The 17,065-nt window shown below is 37.4% G+C and overlaps 4 protein-coding genes across 5 annotated transcripts; 2 read left to right on the top strand and 2 right to left on the bottom strand.

The window, feature by feature from the left end:
- Positions 1–103: 103 nt before the first annotated feature.
- Positions 104–2,254, bottom strand: LOC144018430 (uncharacterized). 2 transcript variants are annotated; one of them, XM_077520537.1, is made up of 8 exons: positions 2,120–2,254; positions 1,626–1,726; positions 1,242–1,382; positions 911–1,053; positions 772–836; positions 543–680; positions 363–461; positions 104–299 (listed from the first exon to the last, which is right to left on the bottom strand). In XM_077520537.1, exons 3-8 carry the CDS (start codon positions 1,344–1,346, stop codon positions 274–276), a joined length of 576 nt encoding a protein of 191 aa, XP_077376663.1. In that variant the 5' UTR covers positions 1,347–1,382; positions 1,626–1,726; positions 2,120–2,254; the 3' UTR covers positions 104–273. The 2 variants fall into 2 exon arrangements, with proteins under 2 accessions (XP_077376663.1, XP_077376664.1); XM_077520538.1 differs by having other exon boundaries at positions 2,096–2,182.
- A 1,526-nt stretch (positions 2,255–3,780) lies between these two features.
- Positions 3,781–8,590, top strand: LOC144018428 (uncharacterized). The gene is made up of 6 exons (XM_077520535.1): positions 3,781–4,029; positions 5,314–5,456; positions 5,536–5,603; positions 6,658–6,786; positions 8,155–8,250; positions 8,326–8,590. The coding sequence occupies exons 1-6, from the start codon at positions 3,919–3,921 to the stop codon at positions 8,391–8,393; spliced, it is 615 nt and encodes a 204-aa protein (XP_077376661.1). The 5' UTR covers positions 3,781–3,918; the 3' UTR covers positions 8,394–8,590.
- A 217-nt stretch (positions 8,591–8,807) lies between these two features.
- Positions 8,808–13,637, top strand: LOC144019595 (uncharacterized). Its single transcript, XM_077522755.1, has 6 exons — positions 8,808–9,119; positions 10,231–10,376; positions 10,458–10,519; positions 11,265–11,375; positions 11,461–11,562; positions 11,735–13,637. Exons 1-6 carry the CDS (start codon positions 9,009–9,011, stop codon positions 11,767–11,769), a joined length of 567 nt encoding a protein of 188 aa, XP_077378881.1. The 5' UTR covers positions 8,808–9,008; the 3' UTR covers positions 11,770–13,637.
- Positions 12,727–16,998, bottom strand: f2r (coagulation factor II (thrombin) receptor). The gene is made up of 2 exons (XM_077522754.1): positions 16,896–16,998; positions 12,727–14,830 (listed from the first exon to the last, which is right to left on the bottom strand). The coding sequence occupies exons 1-2, from the start codon at positions 16,984–16,986 to the stop codon at positions 13,638–13,640; spliced, it is 1,284 nt and encodes a 427-aa protein (XP_077378880.1). The 5' UTR covers positions 16,987–16,998; the 3' UTR covers positions 12,727–13,637.
- Between the last annotated feature and the right edge of the window lie 67 nt (positions 16,999–17,065).

A 17,065-nucleotide genomic window follows, 5' to 3' on the forward strand; every position in this document is an offset into this window, starting at 1 on the left:
GAACAAGGGAGAGAGTGGGAAGGGGAGTTTAACCACAACTCATGTCTTTGAACAAAACAGACACACATTTCACATTCTTCAAAGTTTGACCAGCCTGTTAAAATCCATTGACCAAGTCTCATTTTATTAAATTTGTAGACAGGTACATAGGAAACGAATAAAGAACTCACCAATGTAATTGAACATGTGACAAAAACAAATTATCAGCAAGTTGGAGTATCTGATACAAACTTGGGAGAGATTCAGCAAGATTATTTATTTTTTTTTCTCTTTTTATAGGGTCTCTTCTGGACACAGATCTGAAAGAAAGAATCCTTGCAAGTCAGGAGTCGGCATCAGAGAGACAAAATTGAGTCACCTACCAGTGCCGTTTCCGAAGTGCAAATCTCGAGTGAATTTAAGGCAGGCAGCCTGTTTCTTGAAAACCTCCAGTTGAGAGTCATCAAGTGTTCCCGATTTAGCTGTTGCACACAAAGAATAGTTTAAGGTTTTGGGTCACCTCAGTCGGTGTAGACCGAATAGCAAGAGACATGGAGCCTCACTCAGGAGGGCAAAGAATCGGCCTTTTAGGGGTCTCATATCAGGCATCTTCAATATCATGGTGTCAATCAGGAGGAGGCAGTCAGGACACGTCTTCAGGTAGGTCTCTGAATGGATTTCCTCAGGCGTACTGTAGTGAGCTATAAATGAAAACGTGCAGTTTATTACTGAAACATGTCAAATAGTTCACCCATCCAGTTAAAATAAAGCGACAAATCAGAATGTACTCACATTGTACATTTGTTGAGCTGCTTTGATAAGTGGAAGTAACATTATCAGAAGTGCATTTTCCATCTCTGGTAAATAAAAAGGAAAGTCATTAATTTACTTGTTAGGGGAAAAAAAAAAAAAAAAAGCCGTAACAAATTACATTTTGTCCCTCCAGATCATTGTGACGTTATCACTGTTGGGCACAGGTGAGAGTTCAATCCAGGAGCTGGTAATCGTTTTAAGTTCATCCAAGAAATCTTTATTATCTGACGTGCCAACATTAAAGATCCATTTGCCAGAAACCTACGGAGACATATACCCAGATTCAAGACAGCAACAAAGTCTTGTTGACAACTTGTTGGTTAGCTTGGATCTTCAAACTATTGGTGGATTTAAGAATAGCCACGTTTTCTGTTCATCGTCTCCAATTCCCTGTATAGATATTGTGGTTCTTTTCAAGCAATTCCGAGCAAAAAATAAAGTTGACATACCAGGTTCCGATCATCCAGATGTGTGACGAGCTCCTCACAGCTCAAATCAGATGAAGCAGTCAGATAGGATAGAGCCAACAGACCCAAACAGTAATGAGCAAACATGACGAGGTGTTTGATGACAACCGGAGAGCAGGAAAACTGTCAATGGATGAGAAAAAGATGCATTTATATGGCATGAGCAAGAGGCAAAGTAGGGGGAGGGAGGAGAGAAAGAATGAGAGGTAGGGATTTACTTTACACCTTTTGGGGGCGTAACAAGCCTATTTTTGACAAGGTAAGGAGTACAAAGCATAGAAATGAGTCATTTAATTTAGGGAGTAAAAGTAAACTCCCATCCAAGAAAAATGAAAGTGCAGATACCTGAAAACACAAATAACATACCTGAGTATTTGTACTCTGTATAACAGACAAATTCCGTCCGGTCCTCCAGTTTCCGGGCGCCCTTCAGAGTTTAGACCAGCCAGAAATGAGAGCCAGCCAACCTAAACAGAAGTGAACAAACATGAGATGTCATGATGACACTTGGACATGAAAAGTCACACTTGGGGGGGCCTCATCGATCAAAAACAACAAATTACTATGGAGAGACGAATGGATTTATTGTTTAGAAGTTGATCAGAACATGAATGGAACCGTGTGAAGTTGTCGGCCATCTTAAAAAGTGCGTTGTCATGGGTGTGACATTTGCAGTAAGCATTTGAAGAAGTTCACACAGTATTATAACAAACGAAAGCAACAAATAAAGCTGTAAAATACAAAAGGGCAGAAACATGGGAACAAAAATAGCTATCAAACAGTTAAGAAGATATATTACAAAGTACAAACAAATGAAGTAAATTGAGGGTAATTACTAAGAGGGGGAGCTCAAAACTTACTCCCAGGAAGAGGAAGGACCAGACAGGAGCAAATTGGACAAACGAATGATCCAGCAACCTACTGGCGTGCTGGCAAACCCTATAAGACTGGTAATTAATTGCAATTGTACACAGGTGTGCATGCCCCTGTTAAACGTCTCCCTGCGCCATCTAGGGGCAACCAAGAGAACCACATAGAAACCGACAAAACAAAACACTGACACTGAAAATGACATGCGTAGCAGAAAAAAAAATAGATGAAACATGAGTTATGCTGAAGACTAATTAAGTTTTTTTTTTTTTTTTTGATGAGTTTGCTGCTTGATTTTACCCACATCACAGTATGGCTATCAGGATTGAGAGAATTTTCACTTACGGATGATCTGTAACTGTAAGGAACAAGCACATTCTCATGTTTGACATGCTGCACAGTGTAGCTTACATGGTCTGTATACGTGTTGATTATAGCTGCAGAAGACAAAAACAGTTCGTCTTCTTAATTTGTACCTGCACGGCACGTCTGCTTCCCTCGGCAAAGTCGCGTTGTAATCAGGGTTATTATAGTTTGGGAATTTTCATTTTAGTTAGTTTTTTTTTTTAAATTTTTATTTAGTTAGTTTTGATAATACTTTTCAAGGTGGTTGTGTTAGTTTTTATTCGTTTTATTTATTTAATAAATGCTTATTTGTTTAGTTAGTTTCAGTTAAGTAAAAAAAAAATACTATTATTTACAAAAAAAACACCATGCGAATGACGTCATCTGAAGGTGCTTTTCTAGTGGCTGTTGCTAGATGACGTCACTTACGTGTGACACACTTTCAAATGTCCTTTTTTCCAGTTAATATCAAAACATATCTACTTAAATTCACATTTAAAATAAGTACCAAAGACTAACACGAAGAAATTTTTTGCTATAATTTTATATATATAATAATATATATATTATATATATATATATATATAATATATATATATATATTATTGTAAACATAAAATGTAGTTTCTTTTTTTTGTTTTGTTTTTTTAAAGCATCTTCAATTTCATTTTATTTCATTGACAAAATTGTTTTTGGAATTTTAGATTAAATTCACAAATATACAAAAGAACCATGAAATGATCATTCAAATAATACAAATAATAAATGGAATGAAAAATATTTTAACTACATATTTAACTCCATTACATTTACTTTGCACTAAAATGATGCGACGAGTTTGAGTTGTTTTTAGTTCCCTCACCTTTACCACATTCACATTTGGGTGACCTTAACTTTGTACATCAAGTATTGATTACACTGATAAAATATTTACTTTGCAATACACAACACTGAAAACTCCAAAATTGACCTTGAAGTGATTGGATTTTCGTGTTTTGCGTGATCTAATTGTGCGCATGGGTGGAGTTTTCTTTCTTTTTGATTTTTCCTAGACTGGGCCTGGTAGAAGTGCTTTCAGTTTTGGTGGTTATTTATGATTCAGTATTTATTTATGTATTTATTTATTTGCCTGGTTTGTAGCCTGGGGCCCCTATGGGGTTCTAGAAACGCCCACTGTTTCACAACACATCTTCGTGTGCTTCTTGCAGGCAGCTTCCCTATTCATACCCTGTCAGTTGGATGTTACATAACAGGATGAATAGGACACAAGAGACCCCTGGCGACTGCATGGGCATCAAATGTGAGGGCCTTTGCATCAGGGTGGGTGTGCGTGAGGGTGTGTGTGTGTGTTCCAGTCCACTGTTATACAACACGTCGCTGGCACAAGTTGCAGGCAGCCTCCCTAACGTCCTCGCACTCTGGTGGTGGTCTTGTATGTTCAGCCATGTCTGCCCAGTTGCTGGCCGTTCTGCTCGCCTTCACCTCCCTGTGTGCTGCATCGCAACCTGACTGCAAGGAGCTCGTTAAACCTCTGCAGCTGGACAACCACAGCCCTGTGAGTATTTGAGTGCGCTCAAAACCTGGATAACGTGTCATGTGGTCTGTCAATGTCATTTTTGTTTGTTGTTATCATGTTTTCACTTATAGGGTGTTTGTCTTCATTTCAACCATGCACTCTTAGTTCAAAATAAACTACATAGACAAAGAAGTTGATCAATGATCAGTGTAAATTAAAATAAAAATAATGTAAAACTACTCACCTGTTTTCAAGACAGCCATATTGGAGCAGGAGCAAGAAGCTATTGAAAGTTGCGGAAAAACAAAACTAAAGCTATTGATTTATAGCTCATTTGTAGTGTTAAATTCATGAACGAAAACGTAACAACATTTTTCACCAGACCAAAAAAGTAGACTAGACCAGACTAAAACCCTAATTAAAGGGATACTTCACTCATGGAAACATTTTCAGCAGTGAAAAGTTCATATGTTGTCAAGGGATGTAACGACATCCAAACATCACGATACGATATTATCATGATTTGAACGTCACGATATGATAATTATCACGATATTGTGGGGGGGTTGGTGATATTTAAAAAAGATCACAAAATTGTAAAAAAAAAAAAAAAAAAAAAAAAAAAAAAAAAAAAAAAAAAAAAAAAAAAAAAGAGCTCATACTAAAAAAAAAACAAAAAAAGCATAATATTGTGCTTTTGTACATAACAGCAATGTATATAAACCACTTACAAACTCTGATAACAATATTGAGGCACTTACTTGCTAATGCAAACACACATTGATCCACTTCACAAGCAAATTAGGTTCCCCTTCATCTGAAAATAAGCCTAGATTTTAAACATAGAAGGCCAAAACATCCCAAATGAAAATTAAATTGCACTAATAAACTAGCCACTAGAGGGTGCTAGAACTGCACAAATGGAAATCAACATGACTTTTTTTTTTTTTTTTTTTACAAATGTGCTCTTTTTAAATATTGTGAACATGGCGACGACGATATTGTGGCAGTTTTAATATCACCATATCACGATATTGCCCTTATCGTTGCATCCCTAATTTTGTCCAGAATGAATTTGATAACTTCATTATTTTTCATGTACAATTAAAGGGGCTGTCTGCCGGATTCACTGAGGAAAATGCACTTTTTAAATACAGGATGTACACACTTTAAAAATGTTTTTTTCACTTACTCACTCACAGAAGCTTACGTGTGTGAATGAGTGAGTGAAGAAAAAAAAATAGTGCACACCTGAGAGCGTGTTACGTAATATGCAGTAAACAATCACTTAACTCAGTATGTGGCCTTGTTGTTGTGCGTCAGATCTTCGGGAAATGGGTCCTCCACGTGGGCTCGTGGGACGAGCCAGGCCTGAAGAGCGACCTGGTGGCAGCGAACAGCTCGTGGATCGAATTGTCACCATCCTCCCAGAGCGGGAGCATCTCCCTCTACTGGGCCGACCGTCTGTAAGGACGCCGCACTCGTTGGAGCGTTTGCTTCCAATCGTCATTAACTCTTACTCCTATTTCCACTTTGACCTTGCAGGAACGACAATAAATGTCTTCAGGGGTCCGCTGATGTCACCGTCTCCGGAATGACCAGTCACACTACTTGTAAGCATTGTCTCTACTTCAATGCATGAATCTTTTGCATTTGGTGTTGCATTCAGAAGAATTTGGAGTAGCCTATTATGAGTATGATTCCTACTGAAGCGTATTGCAATTCACTTGGGGTAAAAATATCTCCTGTTTTGCCGACTAATTTTGTTATTTTGTTGTTGTTTTTTGGAGTATTTTTTTTCTGTTTTTATGATTTTTTTTCTGTTTTACTGAATATTTTTTTTCTATCATAAAAAAAATATTCAGAAAAACTGGGAAAACAATATTCAGAAAAACAGGAGGAAAAAATCCTCAGAAAAACAGGGGGACAAACATTATTAAAAAAAAAAAAAAAAAAAAAAAAAACAGCAAAATTTTTTTCCAAAAAATAGGGGAAAAAATATTCCAAAAAAACAGAGCACCAACTTCTGTTTTTCAGACTATTTATTTATTTATTTATACCTCTGAACTCCAAGTGACTTGTTACAGACCACTGACCTGTATATATGACTGGATAGCCGATAGCCCATACACGCCAGTGCAAGCCGGTTGAAGTCACAGGGCGGCCATCTTGTCACTCCCACCTCGCGAGCAAGTAGTTCGTATAGAGCCGGAGGAGTTCAGAGGTAAGAAAAATAAATATATTTCTCAGAAACACAGAAGTTGGTGCTCTGTTTTTTTGGAATAACTTTTTTTTTCTGTTTTTTGGAATAATTTTTTTTTTTTTTTTTATATTTTGTCCTATTGTTTTTCTGATTAATTTTTGCCCCATTTTTTTTTAAATACATTTTTTATGACAAAAAAATCGTATTTGAACGGAGATGTGTAGACTTTTTTTTTTTTTTAATCCGCTTGCATTACTATTATCGGCATGTTAAATGTTCCAAATATTTGAGCCCCTGAAAAGAGAGATACTACACAAGATGACACTTTTTTTTCATGAGGCATATCTTTGTTTACTCATTGTTTTATTTCCAGTTGATGGCACAAGCAAACTCTGCCATTGCCTAATTACTTATGTACCTTACTGTATTTCATGTGGGATGTCTGTTTTTTCATGTCTACACAGTCAACATCAACAACCACACGTCCTATCATGAGGGCAAATATTACGCAACCTGCTCTGACTGCCTCCTGTCCGAAGATACCACCCTCCTACCAGATGGCAAATCCAAGGGCCGATACCTTTTCCTCTTTAGTACGTGTTTCACTTTCTTCATGCATTTGCACTGATTGCTGCGAAAAAGACCCTAAATAACACGTCTCGTACTACAACAACCTCATGATAATCTTACTATTTTAAATACAATGAATTTTCATCTAAATGTCCAATGGAAAAATAATAATAATAATAATAATAATAATAATAATAATAATAATATATATATATATATATATATATATATTTATTTATTTATTTTTTCTGATATATTGTGCAGCCCTAATGCATATACAGTATATATGCACCATGATAGTATCAACATAGAACATATTAAACATATTAAAGTATGCATACAGCCAGTTTAAACATTTTAAATATCCAGTACAAGTAACGTTGTCAAACTGTATATAATGTAAAGTGGCTTGTAAGTAACGCAGATAGCTTTTTAGGGATAAAATCTGTCTCGTTTTTGATGATCACCCACTGTAATTTAATGTTGGTCATGATGGTGTTAATTGTGGGAATGCTTTCAGCATTCCAACATATGTTATTCAGCTTTTTATTCTCCACACTTTTTTGCTGTGTAATAACTCCCACATAATACTTCCAGTTTACACCATTCAAATTTCAACTTGATTAAAAAATTCACGGCATCTTGGGACTATATCATCTGATTTCACAGTACTTACAGTATTCGCACAATATGTTAAATGTTAAATGTTAAATGTTAAATATCAACTTTCCCCATTCATTTTCAATGGGACTGACATTGAACTTTTTCTAAGTCCCACTTTCCACGCCCACTTCGATACATAAAACTTCTCATCATTACCAGCTCTGTGGCAAACTTGGTAAAACGAATTGTCCAGTAACCAGGAGGTCAGGAGTTCGAATCCCACCTCGACTATACATTGCAAATGTATCCATGGCAATTATGCTAAGTGGTTAAAGTATACTAACTATCTTGGTTCCACTTTTCCATCTAAATGAATGGTGGGTACTGCATGCCTAGGTGGCGCTATTGAATTTTTTTTTTTTTTTTTTTTTTTTTTATTGTTCCATTGGATGTCATTAGTTCTATTTTTCCATCTAAATGAATGGGTACTTTCAGATAACACTTGTACATATAAATAGGTCAATAAGTCAAGTTGGCTCACATGTTAAATACTTACCAGTTGCATCCCTAATTTTGTCCAGAATGAGTGTGTTGGTTCAAATCTTGCTCGGGAAATATTTTATTAGCATTCAGCTTTCAGCATTCCCACGGAATTTCTGCAGGAATTTCACTTTGTCTATTTACCTTAATGTATTTGACAATGTAAGCTGCAAAATGTCAACTTAGTTCAGATAATTATCTTTCCATCCATGTCCTCATCCCGACATTTCTCTTGTTGCTTTTCAAAGCTCGAACTGGTCAGCTGGAGCCATCCGAGTTGGAGACTTTCAAGAAACAGGCCGTGTGTCTGAACTTCCCCCCGGAATACTATTTTCTGGACTCAGGTGCGATTGTCATTTTTAGCTTTGCGTCATCTTTCATGCGATTCCAACTCTCATGCATCGTTGCTCTCGTTTTAGATTTGTGTCCAGATGACAGGAAGACTGCAACCAATGAAGGAGAAGAGCCCACTGGTTCTGCAAAGTGAAATGTAGCACGGGAACAGACAGACAAATATGTAATACTAAATAAACTAAACGTTCACGTGGAATAACCTCTTAGACATGTAAAACGTGATAGTTTTGTGTGTATTTTTTGTGTGCGTGTTTGATAAACGCAGATCCGAATCCTCATGTCGGTCGAGAACACTGGCTAGTTGTAGTTGAATAAACTGACGCAATTCTCCTCTGTGCAGTCCTTTCTCTATCCTTTGACATCGAAAAGATGACACACTGTTCTTTACAAGAAACTTCAACAAAAACTGTTGCCTGGAAACTTTGTCACCGCAACACAAATCCTTTACGGGAAAACAACATTCGTTACACAAGAGAAACGATTTTTCCCCGTTCATCCAAAGAGGACTCGTGGCACTCCGCCCAGAGTCCTTTCAAGGCCGACAGAGGACCTTTGAAATGGTCATTCAGCGCTTAAAAGCAGGTCTCAGCACCATCGTTCACAGCGCTTGGTGCGTTTTGTGCGCGTGCACAACACATCCTTTCTTACGGCAGAACTTTACACACCCATTTTTTTTTTTTTACTCTTTGAGAGCGTAGAGCGAGATCAGTATTGGGCAGTGACACGGTTACAGCAAGGCAGTGAGAACATGACTTGGCCTGTTGTTTATTTTTTGTGTGCTCTCGCCGCACTTTGTGGGGCTTCTGCACCGGACTGCGAGGACCTCGTTCAACCTTTCGTGCCAGAGGACCCGCAGACGGTAAATTGAGCTGTTTTATTCATCTCATTGAGGGGTTAAAGATGTTGGTTTGGTATAAAATATGTACCTTGGATAAATTATGGTTGGGGGGAAAAGATAATAATGTTTAAGTTTGATTGACACTTTTTAAAAAATAGTGTCAATTAATACAAACTACGGCCCGAGGGCTATTTATGGCCATCCATCCTTTTCTCAGCATTCCAAAACATAAACAAAAGATGACATTTGAACCAACCCACAAGGCTAGTGTTGAGTATTTCTAACTATGCAAAGATACAAATAAAGTATTTATGACTAAAATAACAATCCACTGTGGGAAATTCAATTTTAGAAGCAAAAATAGTTTTTCTGCTCTCTGTCGAGGTTGTATTTATGAAAGTAATGCATTAATAATCCTCAAGTAGTGTATGGTTTTAAAAATGGTCAGTTTACTACAGTTTGATCTTGTTTTGGTTTTGAATCTGGTGGTGGGATTCGGCTGTTTTTAAGTGCAGGAGTGGATCTAGTTTATTGGGATAAGGGGCTGTTGGCCACCCCAAAATCTTGAAAATTACTTTAGTATATTTGTCTATCACCTTAACATAAATTTCATATGTAGCAGTTTATCAAATTAATCAGAATATATGAAAAATATATAATTGCTTACGTGATCTTTTTTTTTTTTTTTATAGGGCTGGGTTTATAAAATCGAATAATCAATATCGAAAGTCGAAACCATTATTTTCATCTCTTTTTCCCATAAATTCATGAAAAATTAGAATTTTAAAGGCTGATTTATTTTGTTTCTTACTGGGTTTTTTTATTTCCTGTTTACATGAATTTGAAAGCAACTTTTTACATGTATGTAATTCCTGACTAATTGCACATTAAGACAAGTCAGAATCTTTTTAATTTATATTATTGAATTAGAATTATGAAAATATTTTCATCTCATCCTTGCTGATGTCAACGTATAAGATGTGTTACTTTCATTAATAAACAAAATTATTTAATTAATCAGTTGCTGCCTGCGCAAAATGTGATTCGGAATTTAATGTTTGTGTCGTTTTTATCATGTCCTTGATATTTATAAAGAAATAAAATTGATGATTAATTGATCTTGTTGTTGCAGGTATTTGGCAAATGGGTGTACGTTATGGGAGCAGGTGATCCGCTGCCATACCACCAGGCGGTAGCGTCTTTGAAAAGCTCCTGGATAGACGTGTCCCCGACATCGGAAAATAATATTGTCACATTGCGATGGGGCGATTACTGCTTGTAAGTTACTTGATATTGTTGCAGGCATTTTTGAATTGGACAAACTGCAAGCTTGAATTATATTATGTTGTTGTCCTACAGCAATCGTTGCATTTTTGGGGAAGCCAACGCAACAGTTACGGAACTCGCCATCACTTTTCGCAGTAAGTGGATCGCAGATGGGTGAAAGTGTGGTTAATTGAATTTAGACGCCACTAAGAAGCTGCCATAATGAAGAATAATGAATTAATTAATTAATCATGAGGCATCATGAAACACTACAAACATTCTGCCTTTAATGGTCACTTCATTTTCAGAGAGGTTACATTGTTAGTTTTGTAGTATAATTGAATAGCATTTCTTATATTTTGACAATCTCATAAAAATGATGAAACCAAAAAACTGATTTATTTATTTATTTATTTTTTCAGCAGGCCTACAGCATTTCCATGCTGCTGTACTGAAAACACAAACACATTAAATATAAATACAAACATTAACATTAAAATATTTGATTAAATACTTAAAAAAAAACTTTTATATTGAAGCATACCTATCAATTTGGTAACAATTTGGTCACATTCATATTTTTGCAAAAATAAAAAAAAATACAAATCTGTGAGTGTGATTCTTTTTATTTTTTTTACAAATTGACCTATCTAAACTGTTGAAAGTACAGTTATTTTTATGAAGTGGTAGTAAAAAAAAAATGAGAACCACTGTTGTATTCCATTCTACTTGTTATGGCAGATTTTAATTAAACCCAAATGTTTAATTTGATCATGTTGGGTTGTGCTTGTAAGAGTATTGCAAGAGCCAAAAATATCTTTGTATATTTGCTGTACCAGATCTGACTTGTATGTAGGCTAAATAATCTTGCATAACCAGAATGTGCGCGTTTTCCAAAAGAAAACCTTTGCGACCACAAAGGCTACATCTTGAAGACATGCCCCGACTGCCTCCTGTGGACAGACACCTTCCAAAACCTTGACGTCAAGGGTAGATTCATCATGCAGTTCAGTAAGTGTGCAACGCTCTCATTCTGCCTCTCACATATCAAGTCAAATGTCACTTTTTAAAATAAAGATGAACCCCCCTCATATAGCACGGAGTGGATCAATCGATCCGAAAGATATCGAAGTGTTCAAAAAGCAAGTTGGCTGTCTGAACTTCCTGGAGAACTTCCATAAATATGACGGAATTACAGGTGAGCGTTTTTTTGTTGACTTGAATAACTGATTGTGAGTTATGTTGCCACACGATGGAAATGATGGACTGGCCTTCAAAAGTGACTGTAATTCTCACCCTAAAAGTCATTTTTGTTATTTACATCATGTTGTCTTTCTTTCCTTTTGTCTTTATCTGTCTTCCTGTCCCAGAGCTGTGTCCTGATGACAAGCAGAGCACGGACTGAGACTCCAAGATGAATCTTTAATAAGACAGTATAGTTGCTTCTAGACAAAGTATACTCTAACGTTAAACACATGACGTTAAACGGTAGTTAGTTGTTTATCTCACCTTTTTTTTGTATCTAATTTGAATGAGAATCATTGAATCTTGACAAACCAGGACAACAGCGTGAGACCAAAGTGCAACTATGTACTGTACTCTCCAAAACGTCCACCTCTTCGTCACCACTCCCCTCCCGTGGTCGCGTGATGTATTCAATAACACTCGGAAATAGCAAAGTTCAACAAAACAGAACACGACGTGAAACCAACAGCAACACACATAATCCAATTTCTGCTCTATACGTAGTATAACTATTATTAAAACCTTGTAACATAGACCATGTGAAGTAAGCGAAAGAAAAAACAAACATTCGCCAGTGTTAACATTAGGCACACCTGCACAATCTAATTAGACCCAAAAGTGTAGAGTTGTAACTATAATTAAGACTTAAGTCATCTTTATAGGCCAAAAAAAGCACATTTTGTAGCAGCACAATCCATCTGTTTTTATCCATCTAAGGGGGCGGCCATTTTGACATTTTCTGTAAACAAATGACATTACAGATGTTCAGGGCTTATGCTGCATTAGAAGAACGTGGGAAACTTGGGAAACAGACAAATCAAACTGAGCACACATAACAGAACCGTGCTGTCGACCAAGATAATAAAGAAAAGAAAAAAGAAAAAAACTCAAAAAGGTCAAATCAGACAGTAATTTCTTCAAGTTATTAAATACCAACAAGGCTTGCTTCGTCTTAACCCTTCTTAATGTCCTTGCAAACCCTTCAATTTCCTTATAAAAAAAAAAAAAAAAAAAAAAAAAATCAAAAACAGAGGTCAACATTTAATAAATCTACATCTGTGAATAAACTGTTTTGCAATTATTATCAAAGTATTGAGCATTATTTCCTTTTTTCCCCCTGTCTTATATTACTATCACAAACTTAATATTCTTGAAATCCAGTGTGCCCACTTGCAACCTCAAATCATTTGTGGTCAATGTAAACAACAAAGATGGCCGATTCCGGGTGGATGATGGCAAAGGTTGCTGATTCGCTGACTGTCATTCCAAATGATGTTGTGTGATGTGAATCTATTTCAAAATGCTAAATTAAAGTAACAATCCATAAATATTTGTTTAAAATCTTGTAAATTATGATTTGCCATTCACTGTCTGTCCCCACCTCACTTGTTGTGTTTGTATTGTATTGGTGTTAATGTTTTATGTTATGTTTGTTTTTTGTGTTTCTATAAAGCGCTTTGTGACAGCTCAAGCTGTTTGAAAGCGCGATATAAATAACCTTGAGTTGAGCTCCTAGTATGAAGTCGTAAAAGTCAGACTTCCCACTTTCCTTAAATGCAGCATCACGTAAAGACCAATCACAGCTCAGCTTCAGAAGCCGCTTTCAATTGCGGTAAGTGGCAAAATGGCCGCCCCCTGGGTTGAATAAAAACGCCAGATTCCACAAATGCAATATCAATGAATCAGTAGTTGGCAGCGTACAGAACATATTATAAAGAAAATGTTTGGACTGACTTTCCATTTAAGTTCAAATGGACAAGCAAAACAACAATAATGAAAAAAAAAAAAGCTTTCTTGAAACTGAAGCTGTTTTAAATCAGATTATGTAGATGTATCTATTGTGCCTATTAGAATTTATCTGATCAGCAACACAAGTCTAATCTCGTAGCTAAGCTTGTTCAAGCCAAGCTATGTTTATGATACAAAATGGAGATCTCAAAGGCCTGATGATCATGTAATGCTGATAAAGGATAACAAATCTCCGCAACCAGCAAAACTTTGTATAATAAAATTGATTTTTATGACGCATTACAGTTTGCTTTTGTAATTAGAGTACCGGCCCCCCGACCCACTTTGAACAAGCTCCAATTTGCACGACTTGCTGCCGTCCTTCCTCCCGCTGGTTCTGGTGGTCTGCGTGTGCGCGCTGCTTTGCGTCTCATGGCATCCGAACAGCGCCGTCACCCGTTTCCTGCACTGAGATGAGCCAAAATAATAGAGGAGCGGGTCCAGGCAGCAGCTGAGGCTCCCTGCGCACATGGCAAGCAGGTAAACCCGGTAGGAGTTGTCGCTGGACTTGCGGTCGACCTCGACGTAGTGGACCATCAAGATAACGTTAGCGGGGGTGAAGCAGACCACAAACACAACCAGCACAAGCGCAGCCATCACCACCGCCCGAGTCTTTTTGGAACGGTTCTCCACGTTGGAGGCCGCCAAAGCCTGGATGATGCGTACGTAGCAAGCCACCGTGGAGACAAACGGGATGAAGAAGAACACGGAGCAGTAGATGGGGAAGAAGTAACGATAATAGGATTTCAGTTTCTCGGAATCTTGCACGTCGTGGCAGGTTGTGACGTCCAGGTGGGGCAGGTACGCGGTCTGACCCGAGGCCAAGAGGGGCGCCACTCCCGCCAGGGCGAGCAGCCACATGGAGGCGCACGCGGCCCACGCCGTCGGACGGCTGCGCCACGTCAGCGAGTTCATGGGGTAGACCACGGCCAGGAAGCGGTCGATGCCGATGCACGCCATGAGCAGGACCGAGCAGTACATGTTGCAGTAGAAGGCGGCGGTCACCGCCCGGCACATGAACGGGCCGTAGATCCAGTTGTTGCCGTGGTAATGGTAGGCGATCTTGAAAGGGAGGAGCAGGCCGAAGAGCAGGTCGGCGCATGCCAGGTTCAACATGTAAATGGCGGCGGGCTTTCGGGGACGGACGGGGTGCACAAACATCACTGCGGCGACGAGGTTGAGGGGCACGCTGATGATGAAGACGATGGTGTAGACTGTTGGGACGAAGGTGGTGGCCAGGGAACTACGCAGGAACCGCTTCGCCTCATCGGAGACGAAGTAGTGCCTGTGAGGAGGACGATGTGAGATGCGGTGTCTTCTCACAGGTTCGGGCTGGGAACCGGAACCGGCGTCGTCGCCAAGGCCGTCAAGCACAGACGGCTCCATGTAGTCCTCAGCGTGGCCAGAGAAGGTCCGTGGGAAGAACACAGAGGCTTAAATGACGTGGGGGAAAAAACAAAACAGAAACGGCATTTTTGTTTTTGTTTTTTAAAAGTGTAGATGATGTTTTAACAGAAGTCGAGAGGAAATCTTTGACAGCACTCACAAGACAAGGTCACCAGAGTCGGCCCACGACATGGGGCCCCTAAGAGAAATTACATTTCGAGTCCTCTATTTCTGCCATGTTGATTATTGATCATTCACGCATCTATTAGCATGAACTCATCGCAGCAGTGTTTTTTAATATTATCCTCCTAACAACTCTTTATAATCCTAGAAAATTCAGCAACAACAGCAGACTTTGGTTTAATTGAACAAAAGTGATAAAACAATGTAAGCAGGATCCTGCATATGGATATAGGCTGACTAAAAGAAGCTAAACAACAAAATAAACCAGCCTACAATTTATTTATTTACTGTAAATTGAGTAATCTGTGATACTGTTTTTTTATTTTAAAAAATGAGAAAATGTTACGGACAAAAACAACATTTTTTTTTTAATGTTTTTTTTTTAACTTAAAAGAATTTAATATAAACGTTTGACTTTTTCACGTTACTCTTTTTCTGGTCAATTTTCTAGACTGTGTTGACCGTTAAGAGCTCTTGGTGACCCTCTAGTGGTCGCGGCGATTTTAGGCAGGTGCTTGATTCGCTAATATGCCTTAGGTCAACTAATTTATGTTCCTCAATGTAGTTGTGGTTGCCGACATACAACAGTGAAAGCCTCATAAATGTATAATTGCTCAGTGCACGGTTTGGTTCACATTGAATATGATAAAGCCTGCAAAAAAAAATAAGTACTGCATAAATAAATACTGCAAACACTGGCGTCAGGCTCTTTTGTCACAATTTGGTAAATTAAAAGTTATGTTTTTTGTAAACAGGAAGAGATTAAAAATGTATATATTTTTATAAACAAAAAAACAGGACCATAAAGCTGCCTAATTTGGAAATTGAATTTAGAATCCATACTACCACGGCCTACCCATTGTAAACAGGTGTTAATCTAATTACAAAACGTTTGCATATAATAAATGGTCAAAAAGGCTATTGTAGATATTTTTGGACAACTTGTTACATAGAGCAACTTTAAGTTAGGAACCAGGCAGAAGGCTCACTCCAACTAGATTTGTTTTACTTACATATGAGGTCATGCAAACGAAGTTGCATCGAATTTGCACGATGGCATAGAGAATAATGCACTACCATTATTTATTTTTTTTATTCTGAATTATCCTGATTATTGTTTCCCAGTAAAACATGATAAATGAACTGCAGTAAGGACTCAGGCAAGGTAGTGATTTATTTCACCACTTCGATTTCAGCTCAGCTTTTGAAATATTGCTTGGATGTTATTTTGACTGATCTGGAGTTGAATCTTGGGATATTTGGTGTGCAAGGAAAAAAATAAATAAAATAAAAAAATCAATTTAATTTAAAAAAAATTAAAAATAAAAAACAGATTATTTAGTATTAATTTTTCTTCATCATTCAGACACAGGCGTTCTACATAAAAATATACATTTTGAAAATTAAGGAAGTTGTCATTTTGTGCTGTTACATCGAAATAAACAATTATTTTTGCCCTTCTAAAATATTTAAAACGTTCTTAATTACAATTATATTGACAAGTTTGCTCGCCTTGCCTAATTTTAACCCCTTTTCAAGATATTTTCAGTCAGTGAAATTGGTCTTGCTTTTTTTTTTTTTTTTTTTTTTAATAAACGTACAGTACAAAATAAACAGCGCCTCTTGTGGTTGCAGTCAAGTAATGCACTCAACGATGCTCCAAGACACAAATTAACAATTTCCTTCCTAACAATCAAATGAACTTTTTTTTTTTTTTTTTTTGTGCGATTGTGGGATTGTGGTTTGCTGCAATGCACAATACTGAAGCAAAAAGGCTGATAAGTTCAATAGGGCAGGTTACAAATAACATGGCATTATATTTTCAAACATACCTTAAATCACCTTCAGGATAACTGTCATTCACATGTTTTTTTTTTGTTTTTTTGTTTTTTTTTGTCTGAAATTAAAAATGAAGAAATATTAACTTACCATTGCGGATGCCAAGTGCTGAACTGTGAAGTGAAAACAGCAACAGCAGCCAAACTGATGGGTGACCTGTGGCTGGATTGCCTTGAAGCATTTTCAAGCTACTGTTAGAATTTTCCAGGAGTGGTGCCAGTGTGACAAGTGTCTTCTAATATAGTCCAGTCAGGGTGCTG

Source organism: Festucalex cinctus, chromosome 5 (genome assembly GCF_051991245.1).
Source record: "Festucalex cinctus isolate MCC-2025b chromosome 5, RoL_Fcin_1.0, whole genome shotgun sequence".
NCBI lineage: Eukaryota > Metazoa > Chordata > Actinopteri > Syngnathiformes > Syngnathidae > Festucalex > Festucalex cinctus.